Here is an 18,591-nt window from a genome sequence, read left to right on the forward strand (position 1 = left end):
CTTGTTTAGACATATCTACATGACAGAAGTTAAACTAAATGCATCATGGCAAGCTGGCAACAGGGGATAATGTTGCGTGTGTGATGTCACTGTACCTCAGGGGTCATGTCAGGGTATTTCCTGCCTTTACTCTTGCCCAGACACTTGGGTCGTCCACCTTCCACCCTCTGGCACCAGAACCCTTTACTTTCATCGTACGTCAGAGCCTGGGTGTAGTTGAAGATGGGTGTGACCCCCAGGAACCTCTGGATGCCCTCCATAACCAGGGCAGGGTTGGATCGCAGCTGGGACCCGTCCACTATGTGCACCTGGAAACAGGAATCACACTTCTCACATTCGGGCCTTCACACAGGTGGTACTGCCATGATCAAGCATGGAAAATACTGTGAAGCCATATTTCAGATTTTGAATTGGTGACTGGGGGTGTCTCCTGTAGTTTTCAGTATCTAGCTGTGCTCGTATAGTATGTGTATGTGTATGTGTATTTCCAGTAAAGTGTTACCTGGCTGGGCTGGTAGTGGTGTAGCCAGCGCTCCAGGTGTGTGGCGTAGGCCCCAGGTTTAAGGCAGCGTCTCTGCAGAATGAGCAGCTCTCGGGGGGAGGCAGGCCCCGCTGTCACCACCTCCTGGAATGTGTGGTTGATGGCCATTGGGTCCTGATGAGCCCGCTGGTGCTGCAGGGTCACACACAGGGGAAAGGTCAAAGGTCAGCCACCATGAGTCAAAGGTTATCAGAGGTCAGGCTTCAGAGGGATCAAGTAACAAGATAAAATTGACCTACCTTGCTTGTTAAAGTAACATAGTAACTACAAGCAAATAAACCTCACAGGTGAAGCTAAAATAAAAACAGATGACTCTACATCCAGCAGTATCTTCAGCATGTGTGGTCACTTAACGGTCAAAATGGTCTGGGAACAGTTTATATTTCATGACCCTAATGGTTCATATTATGGCTGAGGTAGTTAGAGCTGATCCTGAACATTGGTAAATCTGATCAGTGTAGTGCGATAGACCCACCTGGTACCAGGAGTAGGCGCGGTCCGCTGGGTTGATGAGCACAGCCAGGATCTTGGCCCTGGATAGCAGGGCCGCCGCTCTCTTAGGGGCCACCTCCGTGTCAAAGTAATTGGCACTTTTCTCAAATATGAAGTCTGTGCTGACATTCGATGGGAAGGGGTAGAAGTCCATGTACCTGAAGAGAGGAGGGGAGAGAGCAGTTTGGTTTACCGAGGGCCAGTGGAGAGCTTATGACATAAAATGTCCCAATAACTTTGAATGGCTTCCTGCGCCATGTCCCTTTCCACCTAGGACCAAATAGACCATACTGTTATATGTTCTCACTGATATGAGAGAACTAGATAAGAGAGCAATATGGAGGAAGACTAAACTACAAGTAAGCATGACGGAACTACACAGAGGCAATGTTGAGGTGAGGTGGCAACAGGCTTCATTAGAGTGTTTAAAGAATGGGCAGTAATGTTGTCTTACCAGTCAATGCCGTTGTCGTAGTTGGGTCCGCTAAAGAACTGGATCTCCTCAAAGGTGACAGGACTGGGGAAGCTACTGGTGATGGCAGGGTGGAGGCTCAGGAACGAGTGCAGGGCTGTGGTGCCTGAAATAACACATATGAATACACTTTTGGTTAGACTGAAACTCACCACCACAAATGCCATCATGCTACACATTCTGGCCAAGAGAGAGTGTGCGAAGAGCGAGAGAGGTTATGTCGGAGGAGAATGGCCGGCCACAGGGTCTCACCTGTTTTCTGTGGGCCTATGACCAAGAACCTGGGTAGTCTATCACAGGTCTTTTCCTTCGACCAGATGTCTTTATGCCTCTTGTCTTGACATGGGTTCTGAGGACAGATAGAGGGGATCGATTAGGATCTCCAATATATATAGCTCATCAGTAAGTAATTTCATTGCAAACTCAAATAAAATGATAGGCCAAACTTAAACTAAAATAGGAAACAGTAACTAACAACCAATGCATTACCATGTCTATAATAATAATTGATAATTGCAGTTCCCTAACCTGCCAGAGGGGGTCTCTCTCCTCAGGGAAGGTCTGGAAGTATTTGTCAGCCAGCTGCGTTGGGGGCAGGGTCTGCAGCCGCAGGTTGGTCCAACACTGAACAAACTTCACCAGGGACTCAAAGGTGTACAGGCCCAGCCGGTCATTCCCATAGTTAGACAGGTGGGTCATGAAGATGCTGATCTGTGGGGGGGGGGGGGGGGGGGGGGTTAGAGGACCATCCAACAGGTGAGTAGGAAAGTGAGACTTTTCACTGTCTGTTCGTTACAATTCAATTTTCCAAGTTAAGATTCTTCCAGATAGAGCAGCGGCCTGAAATAGGTAGCAGCTCCAGTAATGACAGGGAGAGTATCTCCAGAGCAAACTAGAACTCACAGGGTTGAGGAGGACAGTGAGGAACAGCTCCCCTCCCCTGATGCTCTTGTCCAGCTCTTTGGATCCACCTGGGTACTCGTTATAGAAGATAGTGTGAGTGAAGAGGCCACATGTCTGTCTGGGTAACACCTGCAGAGACAGAGGGAAACTGTCAAAAAGAAATCAAAATAACCAACTTGCCTTCTCTCCACTTTAATAATGAATAGGGCCTTTGCACCTTTGTATAAACTCTAAGCCCTTGAGTGCGCTCAGTAAGCACTGAGAGGCAAATCCTCTTCTGCTTAAATCATATTTTCACTTTCATCATTGATGTCAATGGGAGATGAAGTGAAAATTCGACTTAAATTGAAGTTTAAAGTAACTGCCAGTGAAAATCTCACTTTTAAAAGTTCATACTCAGTCAACTTATACCTAAATAATGTTGTTGACGTCTATAGCCTACACCTTCACAATAAATCCATTATTTATTTTAGACAGGTCTAAAGAAGCATGATATTAAGAAAATGTAGTCTATTTCAGAAGAACAGAATAGTATACTCTGAGTTGTCCTTATGTTAGGTCCTTATCTGGCTATACCAAATGGCTGTTGGCTACACTAGTTCATTTAGCAGACAAGATTTGCTTAGAATTCCGTGGCATTATTTTATAGAATGAAGAATACAACTGAACAAAGCTGAATAAAATAGAAAGGATATTTTCTCCAAACGATTTGAGGGAGTGCGCACATGCGGCTATTCTGTGTTGATCGGTTAACAAAGAAATAGGTATGCCTATATTCTTAATTTAGAGTTATTCATGTACAGTGGGGAAAAAAAGTATTTAGTCAGCCACCAATTGTGCAAGTTCTCCCACTTAAAAAGATGAGAGGCCTGTAATTTTCATCATAGGTACACATCAACTATGACAGACAAATTGAGAAAAAAAAATCCAGAAAATCACATTGTAGGATTTTTAATGAATTTATTTGCAAATTATGGTGGAAAATAAGTATTTGGTCACCTACAAACAAGCAAGATTTCTGGCTCTCACAGACCTGTAACTTCTTCTTTAAGAGGCTCCTCTGTCCTCCACTCGTTACCTGTATTAATGGCACCTGTTTGAACTTGTTATCAGTATAAAAGACACCTGTCCACAACCTCAAACAGTCACACTACAAACTCCACTATGGCCAAGACCAAAGAGCTGTCAAACGACACACGAAACAAAATTGTAGACCTGCACCAGGCTGGGAAGACTGAATCGGCAATAGGTAAGCAGCTTGGTTTGAAGAAATCAACTGTGGGAGCAATTATTAGGAAATGGAAGACATACAAGACCACTGATAATCTCCCTCAATCTGGGGCTCCACGCAAGATCTCACCCCGTGGGGTCAAAATGATCACAAGAACGGTGAGCAAAAATCCCAGAACCACACGGGGGGACCTAGTGAATGACCTGTAGAGAGCTGGGACCAAAGTAACAAAGCCTACCATCAGTAACACACTACGCCGCCAGGGACTCAAATCCTGCAGTGCCAGACGTGTCCCCCTGCTTAAGCCAGTACATGTCCAGGCCCGTCTGAAGTTTGCTAGAGTGCATTTGGATGATCCAGAAGAGGATTGGGAGAATGTCATATGGTCAGATGAAACCAAAATATAACTTTTTGGTAAAAACTCAACTCGTCGTGTTTGGAGGACAAAGAATGCTGAGTTGCATCCAAAGAACACCATACCTACTGTGAAGCATGGGGGTGGAAACATCATGCTTTGGGGCTGTTTTTCTGCAAAGGGACCAGGACGACTGATCCGTGTAAAGGAAAGAATGAATGGGGCCATGTATCGTGAGATTTTGAGTGAAAACCTCCTTCCATCAGCAAGGGCATTGAAGATGAAACGTGGCTGGGTCTTTCAGCATGACAATGATCCCAAACACACCGCCCGGGCAACGAAGGAGTGGCTTCGTAAGAAGCATTTCAAGGTCCTGGAGTGGCCTAGCCAGTCTCCAGATCTCAACCCCATAGAAAATCTTTGGAGGGAGTTGAAAGTCTGTGTTGCCCAGCGACAGCCCCAAAACATCACTGCTCTAGAGGAGATCTGCATGGAGGAATGGGCCAAAATACCAGCAACTGTGTGTGAAAACCTTGTGAAGACTTACAGAAAACGTTTGACCTGTGTCATTGCCAACAAAGGGTATTTAACAAAGTATTGAGAAACTTTTGTTATTGACAAAATACTTATTTTCCACCATAATTTGCAAATAAATTCATTAAAAATCATACAATGTGATTTTCTGGAATTTCTTTTCTCATTTTGTCTGTCATAGTTGACGTGTACCTATGATGAAAATTACAGGCCTCTCATCTTTTTAAGTGGGAGAACTTGCACAATTGGTGGCTGACTAAATACTTTTTTTCCCCACTGTAACTTTAGTTGTTCTACAGACGTTGGGCTACAGTGGGGAAAAAAAGTATTTAGTCAGCCACCAATTGTGCAAGTTCTCCCACTTAAAAAGATGAGAGAGGCCTGTAATTTTCATCATAGGTACACGTCAACTATGACAGACAAATTGAGAAAAAAAAATCCTGAAAATCACATTGTAGGATTTTTTATGAATTTATTTGCAAATTATGGTGGAAAATAAGTATTTGGTCACCTACAAACAAGCAAGATTTCTGGCTCTCACAGACCTGTAACTTCTTCTTTAAGAGGCTCCTCTGTCCTCCACTCGTTACCTGTATTAATGGCACCTGTTTGAACTTGTTATCAGTATAAAAGAAACCTGTTCACAACCTCAAACAGTCACACTCCAAACTCCACTATGGCCAAGACCAAAGAGCTGTCAAAGGACACCAGAAACAAAATTGTAGACCTGCACCAGGCTGGGAAGACTGAATCTGCAATAGGTAAGCAGCTTGGTTTGAAGAAATCAACTGTGGGAGCAATTATTAGGAAATGGAAGACATACAAGACCACTGATAATCTCCCTCAATCTGGGGCTCCACGCAAGATCTCACCCCGTGGGGTCAAAATGATCACAAGAACGGTGAGCAAAAATCCCAGAACCACACGGGGGGACCTAGTGAATGACCTGTAGAGAGCTGGGACCAAAGTAACAAAGCCTACCATCAGTAACACACTACGCCGCCAGGGACTCAAATCCTGCAGTGCCAGACGTGTCCCCCTGCTTAAGCCAGTACATGTCCAGGCCCGTCTGAAGTTTGCTAGAGTGCATTTGGATGATCCAGAAGAGGATTGGGAGAATGTCATATGGTCAGATGAAACCAAAATATAACTTTTTGGTAAAAACTCAACTCGTCGTGTTTGGAGGACAAAGAATGCTGAGTTGCATCCAAAGAACACCATACCTACTGTGAAGCATGGGGGTGGAAACATCATGCTTTGGGGCTGTTTTTCTGCAAAGGGACTAGGACGACTGATCCGTGTAAAGGAAAGAATGAATGGGGCCATGTATCGTGAGATTTTGAGTGAAAACCTCCTTCCATCAGCAAGGGTATTGAAGATGAAACGTGGCTGGGTCTTTCAGCATGACAATGATCCCAAACACACCGCCCGGGCAATGAAGGAGTGGCTTCGTAAGAAGCATTTCAAGGTCCTGGAGTGGCCTAGCCAGTCTCCAGATCTCAACCCCATAGAACATCTTTGGAGGGAGTTGAAAGTCCGTGTTGCCCAGCGACAGCCCCAAAACATCACTGCTCTAGAGGAGATCTGCATGGAGGAATGGGCCAAAATACCAGCAACAGTGTGTGAAAACCTTGTGAAGACTTACAGAAAATGTTTAACCTGTGTCATTGCCAACAAAGGGTATATAACATAGTATTGAGAAACTTTTGTTATTGACCAAATACTTATTTTCCACCATAATTTGCAAATAAATTCATTAAAAATCCTACAATGTGATTTTCTGTTGACGTGTACCTATGATGAAAATTACAGGTCTCTCTCATCTTTTTAAGTGGGAGAACTTGCACAATTGGTGGCTGACTAAATACTTTTTTTCCCCACTGTATATGTTTTGATTTTTAATATATTGTAAGGCTGCATGATGCGACTCTAATGATGATTTGAAAAAAGTTGGTTGAAAGGCATGAGCTCTGCTTTGTTTTTTGCGCAGGCTGTACACACTACATCAGTCACTCATTCACAATTTGACAAGCACTTGATAATAATAAATAAATAATATGCCATTTAGCAGACGCTTTTATCCAAAGCGACTTACAGTCATGCATGCATACATTTTTGTGTATGGGTGGTCCCGGGGCTCGAACCCACTACCTTGGCGTTTCAAGCGCCGTGCTCTACCAGTTGAGCTAGCCTAGAATTTCACAGCGGCATCCCCTTTGTGTGGTCGTAATGCACCCAAAGAAAATCCATGCCTTTTGCGGCCAGTGGCCGTTGTGCCCTTCTGCCTGAGTGCTACACACTCCATCACGTGATCGGGTCTTTCTCACAGGCTACAAGTGAAGACAGACACATCGGGGACGCAACTGCACGCATCCTTATCCAATTGCGAGGTGCATATTGAAGACATTTCGTCAGCCAACAAGATGAGTATGCCTAACGAACAGCAAAAGCACTAGCCTATGTCAATCTACTATCCCCCATAGTACAAAAGTTGACCTATTCTATTCTGTGCGAGAAATAAATATTCCAAACATGGTCTGGGACAGTTGTGGGATGCGATAGATCCCAAATTAATATAACCACTAGCATCACAAAACATTTTTTACGCAATGTGGCTGACGCAACAGATCAGAACGTTTAGCTTAAGATGTTGATAAACTATTAGGCTATTTCTTCACATTATAAGCGCAGAAATGCGCACATGGTAGTAGGCTATAAGCGCAAAAGTTCCATTAGCGGAAAACACCATTATCAAAAGTGACCGCAAATGCAATTTTATTATAAAAAGGTGCATTTCTATGGTGAAAATTATCTTCCCCAAACTTTTTTATATTTTTATTTCACCTTTATTTAACCGGGTAAGCCAGTTGAGAACAAGTTCTCAATTACAACTGCGACCTGGCCAAGATAAAGCAAAGCAGTGTGATAAAAACAACAGAGTTACATATGGGGTAAAACAAAACATAGTCAAAAATACAACAGAAAATGTATATACAGTGTGTGCAAATGTAGCAAGTTATGGAGGTAAGGCAATAAATAGGCCATAGTGCAAAATAATTACAATTAGTATTAACACTGGAATGATAGATGTGCAAACTTGAAACTCACGCGCTGCTTATGTATGCCAGTTAGGCTCTACACCCTTTGTAAAGCAGATTCATATGCTTCATTTTAAGAAGATATTTGGCCACTTCAGTTGTGATACAAACCTTATTAAAACATGAGGTGTGCGACTATGATTCGAAAAAGTCAACAAAAACTAAAGGCATTGTTTCTTATGCTGGGCATCATTCTCAAGTGATAATATATAATTCACAAGTGATAGGCTACTGTTGTCACCCATCAGACTATTCTTGATTTAATCTCGTCTTTACATATACTAAATAATATATGTGTGAAATTTGTTTTGATTTAGAATGGACCATTATCATGCACCTGTATCGAAACAGGGGCAGCAGGAAAGAAATACATGTCATCTATGCACTTAAATAGCGAATAGAGGACGCTTTTCCCCATGGTTTATTTTCATGCCAGCCAGGTAGGCTATACTCCTGTTGTAAATATAGGCAATGTGCTTAATATTAGGAAAGTTGAGAAATAAATATAGTAGGCCTAGCCTATAGAAAGCTGATGGGATCCTCCTCTTTTTAGTAGAGGCCATCACTCTGTTTTCTCGCACAATTGCATAGCCTATAGAAATGTTGCGCAACATAAGCTCATGGGCTCTCATTAAGTGTTTGATTAGATTTTTGAATACATTTGCATTGATGTCAGAGTTATTAGAGGGACAATAGAGTGCTGAGTACCAGGCAGTTAGCAAGTTTTGTAGGCTACTAATGACCAGCAGCAGCATTAGAGCTTGGAGAAACCTAATTACCGCATGTGGAATTTCACTGCCTTCATGACTCGTGACCGCCGGTGTGGCTGTAATACAGTCACCGCAACAGCCCTAATACGAGCTCACTGCACACAAGCAAGCTAGCTAGCAAGCCAAGCAATCCACAGCTGGTGTTAGAAAAAAGGATAAAGCCTATGCAACAACTATCTCGCTAGTCACGTCTATTTAAAATTATGTGGTTTGTAAGAGTTGGCCTGCTGGTTGTTTAGAAGAAGTTTGCTAATGTTATTTTTATTTATTTTTTATTTATTTTTTCAGGGGGAATGGATCAGCTTAATATTGCAGATAGATTGTATCTTCTATCAATGTAATTGTCTGCATCACTTCCAATCCCCCATGTTTTATTTTATTTTTATATATATACTCCCCTTTATTACTTTTCAACCCCACCATCCTTTCCCTACTTGGAGTAAATTATTGAACAACAATGCCCAGGCCTCTACTTCCGGTCTATACTTACTATCTACACCTTATGGACAGAGTTAATTTTACAATAATTATATTATATATATATATATATATATATTTTTTGCTCCTGAACTTCTTCTACTCTCAACCTCTCCGGTCATTTTCATGATGTCCATCCGGTTTGCTTCTATATGCCATATCTTTCTAACTGTGCTCTTTCCCAAAAGCTCCCAACATACAACCTATATACTTACTATGGACACAGTATGCTTACATTATTAGCTATCTTTGTTATTATTTGTTGTTATTTGTTATTAGTCCCATCCTTAAACTCTATTCAATACCTCCCATCTATCTCTTAGAAATCCTATATGGATGGGGTTATTTGCCATATATATTTCAACCGTACTGTGATGTTTTACAAAAGTTCTGAACCTTTCTATTCTCATTGCTTCTACAGATTGTGAATTAAAAATAAACATTTTTGCTAAAAGTATTATTATATTATTGATTGATTGACTATGACTTTTGAGATCACCCAGTAATGCTATCTGCAAGGTTAGTTCCAGGTAAATATTGCAATCCTTTAGTCATTCCTGGACCTGTGTCCAAAAACAAGCTACAAATGGACAGAACCAAAACAAATGATCTAATGATTCTGTCTCTTCACAGCAAAATCTGCAGAGCTGGGAAGATTGTATCCCCCATATAAATAACATTCTATTGGTAGCAAGAATTTTATATAATAATTTAAATTGAAAGATTCTAATTTTTGAATCCGGTGTCGTTTTGCGTGTCAGTTCATAAACACTATGCCATGGGATCGGTACGTCAAAGATCTCTTCCCAACTATTTTGCAATCTATATGGGACGGCTGTCAATCCTTTGGTCCTTAAGTGAAACTGATATACTTTTTTATTTATCACAGTTTTCCTTAACCAATTATGTTCTTTAATGCAAGGCCGACAGACAAGTTCCTTACTTTCTCCCCCTTCCACTTTCCTCTTCCACTTAAGGTAAGGCTGCAATTATTTGGTTGTAATTTTGGGTAGAGCCGACATTTCCATATGTTTTTGTTAGCTGCATGTGCGACATAACTCCACCAGTCCTACCGATGATATCATTTTACGAAGATTATACATTTTTTTAACATTCTGTCAAAAAATAAAGGTTTTTTGTCAATTAGTATATTTGAATTTAACCACAATATTTGTTGCATTATTTGTTCTGTTGTTTCTGGAGGATTAAATCGAAATTGCAACCAACTTTCTATGGCTTGTTTTAGAAATAGTGACATTTGGGAGATTATTTCCTTTTCAAATAACTGAAAGTGAGAGGTTGTAAACTGAATAAAGGGAAAAAGGCCTTTCTTGAACATTGGGTGAGACAATCTTACTAATTTGCTTGAGAACTAGTTCGGATTTAAGTATAACTTTTGTATGACTGAAGCTTTTAGTGATAGGTCTAATGCTTTAATATTTAATCATTTCTGTCCTCCGAATTCATATTCATTATATAAATATGCTCTTTTAATTTTGTCTGGCTTGCCGTTCCAAATAAAATTGAATATTTTTTTCTCATATAATTAAAAAAAACTGTTCGCTAGGCGTAGGCAAAACCATAAGCAAATAGGTAAACTGGGATAATACTAAATAATTAATCAGGGTGATTTTTCCACAAATTGACAGGTATTTTCCTTTCCATGGTAGTAAGATCTTATCTATTTTTGCTAACTTTCTATTCAAATTTATTGAAGTGAGATCATTTATTTCCTTTGGGATATGTATTCCGAGTATATCCACATCACCATCAGACCATTTTATTGGTAAACTACATGGTAATGTAAAAATTGTATTTTCTAGTGATCCAATACGTAATATAGTACATTTGTCATAATTTGGTTGTAATCCAGAGAGGTTAGAAAATGTATCTAGATCCTCTATGAGGCTGTGGAGGGATTCTAGTTGTGGATTTAAAAGAAAACATGAATCATCAGCGTACAATGACACCTTTGTTTTTAAGCCCTGTATTTCTAATCCTCTGATATTATTATTGGATCAGATTTTAATAGCTAACATCTCGATGGCCACAATAAATAGATATGCCGATAGTGGACAACCTTGTTTCACTCCTCTTGACAGTTTAAAACTTTCTGAGAAATAGCCATTATTTACTATTTTACACCTAGGGTTACTATACATGATTTTGACCCATTTTATAAGAGATTCTCCAAAATTGAAACGCTCCAGGCATTTATATATAGTTAGCTAATATTAGCATACACCCAAACCACTCTGTTGTTTCCTAACAGGCCAAGCAGAGGCAGAAAAGCAGAAAAGCTGCTTTTTAACATCCTTAATTATAATATTTTGGAAGGACATCTATTTAATTATACATTACATGATCAAAAGTATGTGGACACCTGAACATCTCATTTCAAAATCATGGGCATTAATATGGAGTTGGTCCCCCATATGCTGCTATAACAGCCTCCACTCTTTTGGCAAGGCTTTCCACTAGATGTTGGAACATTGCTGCCACAAAAGCATTAGTGAGGTCGGGCACTGATGTTGGGCGATTAGGCCTGGCTCGCAGTCGGTGTTCCAATTCATCCCAAAGGTGTTCGATGGGGTTGAGGTCAGGGCTCTGTGCAGGCCAGTCAAGTTCTTCCACACCAATCTCGACAAACCATTTCTGTATGGACCTCGCTTTGTGCACGGGGGCATTGTCATGCTGAAACAAGAAAGGGCCTTCCCCTAACTGTTACCACAAAGTTGGAAGCACAGAATCGTGTAGAATGTAATTGGATACTGTAGCATTAAGATTTCCCTTCACTGGAACTAAGGGGCCTAGCCCGAACCATTGAAAAACAGCCCCAGACCATTATTCCTCCTCCACCAAACTTTACAGTTGTCACTATCTATGCATTCGGGCAGGTAGCGTTCTCCTGGCATCCGCCAAACCCAGATTCGTCCGTCGGACTGCCAGATGGTGAAGTGTGATTCATCACGCCAGAGAACGCGTTTCCACTGCTCCAGAGTCCAATGGCGGCGAGCTTTACACCACTCCAGCCGATGCTTGGCATCGCACATGGTGATGCTAGGCTTGTGTGTGGCTGCTCAGCCATGGAAACCCATTTCATGAAGCTCCCGACGAATAGTGCTGACGTTGCTTCCAGAGGCAGTTTGGAACTCGGTAGTGAGTGTTGCAACCGAGGACAGACGATTTTTAAGCACTACGCGCTTCAGCACTGCGGTCCCGTTCTGTGAGCTTGTGTGGCCTACTACTTTGCGGCTGAGCCGTTGTTGCTCCTAGATGTTTCCACTTCACATTAACAGCACTTACAGTTGACGGGGCAGCTCTAGCAGGGCAGACATTTGACGAACTTGTTGGAAAGGTGGCATCATATGACGGTGCCATGTTGAAAGTCACTGACCTCTTCAGTACGGGCCATTCTACTGCCAATGTTTGTCTATGGAGATTGCATGGCTGTATGCTCGATTTTATACACCTGTCAGCAACGGGTGTGGCTGAAATAGCCGAAGCCACTAATTTGAAGGGGTGTCCTTTTGGCCATGTAGTGTACTTTAACCCCTGAATGATTTGCTATTTCTAGCATCACTTAATAAACAGATTGACTGCCATGACTAACAATAGACTGACCTGGATGCCACTGTGGATGAATCCCCTGCGGTAGCGGGCAGGTCTGAGGTGGGGGTACTCCTCTGTGCTGGTCACCTTGATGCCCCACACTGACTTCCAGGCCTCATACAGCTGGCTGTGGACAGGGTAGACCCCCGAGTGGTGGGGGGCCACAGCATAGCCCATGTCTGTAGGGATTCCATGCTCCTGGACAGGAAGAGCGAGTGAGAGACAGATGGATGTTAGTAGTATCTAGGGACAGGAGAGGACACCCAGAACAAATTGCAATAACAAACGTGATGAAATGGCAATTGTATTGAACCATGAATGAGTCACCGTCTGCTTCAAAACAAACACGCAGCAGAAAAAAAGAATGTGCAGCTCCTCCACTGGAGGGCAACATAGCCCTGCTCTGTCCACAGACCACTCCACAAACTGCTAAATAAGAAACAGTCAGGAAGCTCAGCAGGAGCCTACATCCTTTAGAGACTAACAAAAATGCATCCAAAACTCAATGTATGGTGGTACCATGCCACTGTGCCCCTCGCTGGCAGAACACAGAGTGTTGGGAATGCATAAGGGACTGGTGTTTGTTCAGCTCAGTTGAGACGGTGTATCCTTGCTAAGGAGAAGCTAAGGAGAGCTGTTTGAAGGACCCTCTCTCCCCTGACCACTCAGAAATTCCGTCCGTCACTGTCAGCCAGCAAGGACAGCTGTATGGCAGCAGGGATTACTGAGAGGGGACGTGGTGTTGGTTGGTATTCACCTCACACACACATCCACTGACACCGTCTGCTCGCTGGGCCCAGGCCCCTGACTCCCAATGCCACTCACTACATCAACAAGGCAGCCTTCGGGGCATCTTTAGCGCCAATGTCTGGGAGCCATGTTACAGTGGTTTATTGTGCATCTGAAATGCCAATGTAATCGCGAGCAAGGAAACATCTACAATGTCCAGCATCCAGAAATCCAATTACCACTCACCATCTGGATCAACACGGCCATAACTACAGCATACATCTTACTAGAGAGTTATTGTATGATTAGGATGTTTGGTATCGACAGACTGGAGGCCCACTCACCTGGGCAAACAGCATGTTGAGCCTCATCTGTTCAGCCAGCACACTGACGTTGTGGAACAGGTGGGGCTGCATGTGACTCCACATGTGGGGGAACCACCAGAACTCCTTTCTGTGTCTTAGCAGCATGTCATCTCCCCGGTCCTCCTCATCTGTGCCTGGAGGGGGAGGGAAAGGAAGCAGAGGGGAGGGAGGAGAGGGGAGGGAATGATGGGTACGGGGAGTTTCTCAATGACACTATCCAACTCAAAATCTACAGTGAGATTGTCTAGCACAGGGTATGTTTTGTGTTTTCACTTCGAGATGCTCTCTCACCTGTGTGGTAGAACTTTCCAGAGAAGCCGAGGTTGAAGGTGAAATCAGGGACCAGCGTTCGCAGCTTGTTTTGAGTATTGAGCAAGGCCTGCAAACGACGACATGACAGAGGAATGGGAATTATATTCACAATTGCAGTTATTAGCTTTAAAAACTATAATGTTGTTTTTATTATTGTTTTCTTAACCACTAGATGGTGAAATAACTCTTGGACATAACAAAATGCAGATGCATCATTCAAGTCAAGAATGCAGACAGTGGGAGGACATGGAATAAAAACAGAACCATATCTACGGTTGCCACAAGGGTGAAAGAATGAGCACATGTTGGGATTATTGTACATTTTGGAATGGGATTGCAAAGCAAACCCACAGAGTCCTGTTCAACAAATTCCCCAAACCTTCACATTTTATCAGCTATATCAGATGATTACAGCAGCATCCGTACACAACTCATAGGATGGAAAAGAGATAGCTACTCTGCCTCCACAAATCAACCCAGAGCTGCACTTTACCTCGGAGAGAGCGATAGCGGCTGTACCTGATAAGAGATGCAATCGCTGACTTATTTAAAGGGGGACTGATGTCCTTGAGCATGTGTGCACACACTTTGTTTTCCTTGCCGATTAGGATGAGTGTGTGTGAGTGTTTGGGTTGTCTGTGTGTGTGTGTGCGGTCTGTGTGTGTGTGTGTGTGTGCGGTCTGTGTGTGTGTGTGTGCGGTCTGTGTGTGTGTGTGCGCAATATGATCCATGTCTCAGTATTGGCTGCCTAGGACCTGAGGTTTGCTGATGGAGAGACAAGAGCGTCCCCACAGACACATCAAGCGATAATTCATGTCTGATGACATGCAGTGATCAGTAACTGAACTGTCTCTTCCAGCACCACAACAACCGATCGTCTTTCAAAAGGCCTTCAGTGTTACTGAGAAGAAGGGAGAGAGGGGCTACTGGACAGGGGGATGTGGTATGGAGCATATGCCTAGTTGATGTCCTGTGGGCCCACACATACCTTTGTGCCAGCCTGGTAAAGAGGGGTCAGGGTAAGGAGGGCTGGGGTGGGCAGAAGGGCAGACAGACAGAGGGGTGGGGGCATAAGGGTCGGTCAGGTGCCCTAGTTAGTCAGTCACCATGGCAACTGATCTTCACCGTCTGTGCCGAGTACAGAGAGCCGACAAGGAGGTGAGAAGAGCTCTTTGTATTTCCTCTTCGATTGCCTTATCAAATGGATGCCTACAGATCACTGACCTCAATATCCTTTAATTTTTCCATGTCTTTAGAAACAAAATCGAAGGACATTGTGAATGCCCGGGCTGGCTTAAAAGCCTCACCCTGCAGTGATGATCTGACTCAAGCCTCTGGGCATTGACTGACCATACCCTAGACCAGTGGTTCCCAAACTGTGGGGTGCGCCCCAGGGGTCGACGGGGGCACGGGGATCCCCCCCCCAGAATGCACAAAGTGCAATTTCGAAATTGGGTGGTGCATTATCAGTCATGTTAGTCATTGCATACCTTAGAGAGCTATTTATAACTTGTCAGAAATGTCAGCTAACGTTTTTATATATATATATATATTTTTGCCCATAGATATTGTTGTAATTTTTTTGTCACTCAAATATCACATGATTACACATTAGACACGCCAAAATGTATGGAATTGCAAGACAATTTGCTTTAAAACTGTAATATTTTCTTTGCACCCCATGACAAAATGTGTACAATTGCAGGAAATAAGCTTTAAACCTGCACCAACAAGAGGAGTGTGAACAGTTTGTCATAAACAGTGCTTGTGCCCATAGAAATAGTGGTGTTCCCCAATGCTGGAAGGGGGGCCCCAGAGTGAAAAGGTTTGGGAACCCCTGTCCTATGCCATCAACATGTCCAGGACTCCTACCTGGCCCAGGCCTGCATTATAGGAGGAGGATGAGAGAACATGGTCAATGACAAACATCAGCTGCCATTTACCTATGGACAGAGATATAGAAATGCCTGTTTGAGATGCTAAAGTGAGCGAGTACCCATCCAACCAGAGTGATTATGGCAGCACTCCAAGGGCACTGCATGTTAATTCAACCATCTAAAGCAAGTAGAATATAGTGGAGATGCAGGAGTCAACCGTATCTAACATACCATAGAAAAGTGAACGTGGGTATGCATGTATGTGCGTGGTCTGTGTGTGTGTGTGTGTGTGTGGAAATCAGCTTTAGTGCTTAAGAGTCAGTGCAGTGTTGAGGCTGCACCCAGAGTGAGAATAATAAACAAGATTAGTGGTCCATTAGCCATGCCTTGTTTGTGCCCTGCTACTCGCCTCACAACTGCTTGAGGTGATTAAAGCTGCTTTGCTCAACCAGAGGCCAGGTGGTAGTGGTAGTTAGACAACACTGAGGTAAATAAAGTCGAGCCTACATGGCAACGACCACAATGTTTTACACCATGTCAGGGCAGGCGGAAGAAAAATGCAATTTAACCACTTTGTCACACCTCAAATGTTAATAGGATCAACATGGTCGTTTGCAATGAACTACAGGTGAGTAACATGGTCCCTGAAGAGCCATTCATGTTTAACATGCTTTTTACACCCACTTTAGTAGAGAATTTAGGTGATTTCACTTCAAATGGCAATAGCTTAATGCTGCACAAGACAACTGTCCGGATCAATATACTGTGGTGGAAAATAGTTTTTTTTTGTTGCTAGGTAGCATTGGCTTTCGCTAGTCGGCTGTACCTGCGCTAAAACGCTGGTATTTTTCATCCTATAGCTTGTTCTCCATCTTCTTTGTAAATAGTGAGCCAACATGTTTTCAGCACTTATTTACATGACTGATCAAAACTAATTTTCTAATGCTCGATTCTGTCTCTCTGCAGCAGACAAATAGTGAGCAATATGTTTGGAACATCAAATCACAAAATCCCAGTATCGAATCGCAATACATGTAGAATAGTGAGAATCGCAATATATACTGCTCAAAAAAATAAAGGGAACACTTAAACAACACAATGTAACTCCAAGTCAATCACACTTCTGTGAAATCAAACTGTCCACTTAGGAAGCAACACTGATTGACAATACATTTCACATGCTGTTGTGCAAATGGAATAGACAACAGGTGGAAATTATAGGCAATTAGCAAGACACCCCCAATAAAGGACTGGTTTTGCAGGTGGTGACCACAGACCACTTCTCAGTTCCTATGCTTCCTGGCTGATGTTTTGGTCACTTTTGAATGCTGGCGGTGCTTTCACTCTAGTGGTAGCATGAGACGGAGTCTACAACCCACACAAGTGGCTCAGGTAGTGCAGCTCATCCAGGATGGCACATCAATGGGAGCTGTGGCAAGAAGGTTTGCTGTGTCTGTCAGCGTAGTGTCCAGAGCATGGAGGCGCTACCAGGAGACAGGCCAGTACATCAGGAGACGTGGAGGAGGCCATAGGAGGGCAACAACCCAGCAGCAGGACTGCTACCTCCGCCTTTGTGCAAGGAGGAGCAGGAGGAGCACTGCCAGAGCCCTGCAAAATGACCTCCAGCAGACCACAAATGTGCATGTGTCTGCTCAAACGGTCAGAAAAAGACTCCATGAGGGTGGTATGAGGGCCCGACGTCCACAGGTGGGGGTTGTGCTTACAGCCCAACACCGTGCAGGACGTTTGGCATTTGCCAGCGAACACCAAGATTGGCAAATTCGCCACTGGCGCCCTGTGCTCTTCACAGATGAAAGCAGGTTCACACTGAGCACGTGACAGACGTGACAGAGTCTGGAGACGCCGTGGAGAACGTTCTGCTGCCTGCAACATCCTCCAGCATGACCGGTTTGGCGGTGGGTCAGTCATGGTGTGGGGTGGCATTTCTTTGGGGGGCCGCACAGCCCTCCATGTGCTCGCCAGAGGTAGCCTGACTGCCATTAGGTACCGAGATGAGATCCTCAGACCCCTTGTGAGACTATATGCTGGTACGGTTGGCCCTGGGTCCTCCTAATGCAAGACAATGCTAGACCTCATGTGGCTGGAGTGTGTCAGCAGTTCCTGCAAGAGGAAGGCATTGATGCTATGGACTGGCCCGCCCGTTCCCCAGACCTGAATCCAATTGAGCACATCTGGGACATCATGTCTCGCTCCATCCACCAACGCCACGTTGCACCACAGACTGTCCAGGAGTTGGCGGATGCTTTAGTCCAGGTCTGGGAGGAGATCCCTCAGGAGACCATCCGCCACCTCATCAGGAGCATGCCCAGGCGTTGTAGGGAGGTCATACAGGCACGTGGAGGCCACACACACTACTGAGCCTCATTTTGACTTGTTTTAAGGACATTACATCAAAGTTGGATCAGCCTGTAGTATGGTTTTCCACTTTAATTTTGAGGGTGACTCCAAATCCAGACCTCCATGGGTTGATAAATTTGATTTCCATTGATAATTTGTGTGATTTTGTTGTCAGCACATTCAGCTATGTAAAGAAAAAAGTATTTAATAAGATTATTTCATTCATTCAGATCTAGGATGTGTTATTTTAGTGTTCCCTTTATTTTTTTGAGCAGTGTATAACGTATTGGCACTTAAGTATTGTGATATTATCATGAGGTCCCTGGCAATTCCCAGCCCTTGTGAAAACATTATTTGAAAAGTCATCTAATATATTTCAGCATCTTTAACACATTAGAAAGCGGTAAGAGGTTCCATTGACTTGATTCTCTAGAGACCAAGCAGGCTAATTCCTTTCAGGGAGGA

The 18,591-nt window shown here is 43.4% G+C and overlaps 2 protein-coding genes across 6 annotated transcripts in view; one reads left to right on the forward strand and one right to left on the reverse strand.

The window, feature by feature from the left end:
* slc17a5 (solute carrier family 17 member 5) overlaps positions 1–18,591 on the forward strand; it is a 583,343-nt gene that overhangs the window by 383,335 nt on the left and 181,417 nt on the right. The gene's annotated exons all lie outside the window — the stretch shown is intronic.
* Positions 1–18,591, reverse strand: part of LOC311111016 (bifunctional heparan sulfate N-deacetylase/N-sulfotransferase 2-like) — a 177,791-nt gene that overhangs the window by 1,179 nt on the left and 158,021 nt on the right. For all 5 annotated transcript variants that reach the window (XM_084153702.1, XM_084153703.1, XM_084153704.1 and 2 more), the window contains 10 exons: positions 13,871–13,958; positions 13,559–13,713; positions 12,498–12,683; positions 2,409–2,537; positions 2,034–2,216; positions 1,758–1,854; positions 1,488–1,611; positions 1,017–1,191; positions 503–673; positions 96–308 (listed from right to left, as the gene is read on the reverse strand). In XM_084153702.1, the coding sequence (XP_084009828.1) occupies positions 96–308; positions 503–673; positions 1,017–1,191; positions 1,488–1,611; positions 1,758–1,854; positions 2,034–2,216; positions 2,409–2,537; positions 12,498–12,683; positions 13,559–13,713; positions 13,871–13,958 (1,521 nt within the window). The remainder of the gene's footprint in view (positions 1–95; positions 309–502; positions 674–1,016; positions 1,192–1,487; positions 1,612–1,757; positions 1,855–2,033; positions 2,217–2,408; positions 2,538–12,497; positions 12,684–13,558; positions 13,714–13,870; positions 13,959–18,591) is intronic.

Source organism: Coregonus lavaretus (genome assembly GCF_964263955.1).
Source record: "Coregonus lavaretus genome assembly, chromosome: 36".
In the NCBI taxonomy this organism is placed as follows: Eukaryota; Metazoa; Chordata; class Actinopteri; order Salmoniformes; family Salmonidae; genus Coregonus; species Coregonus lavaretus.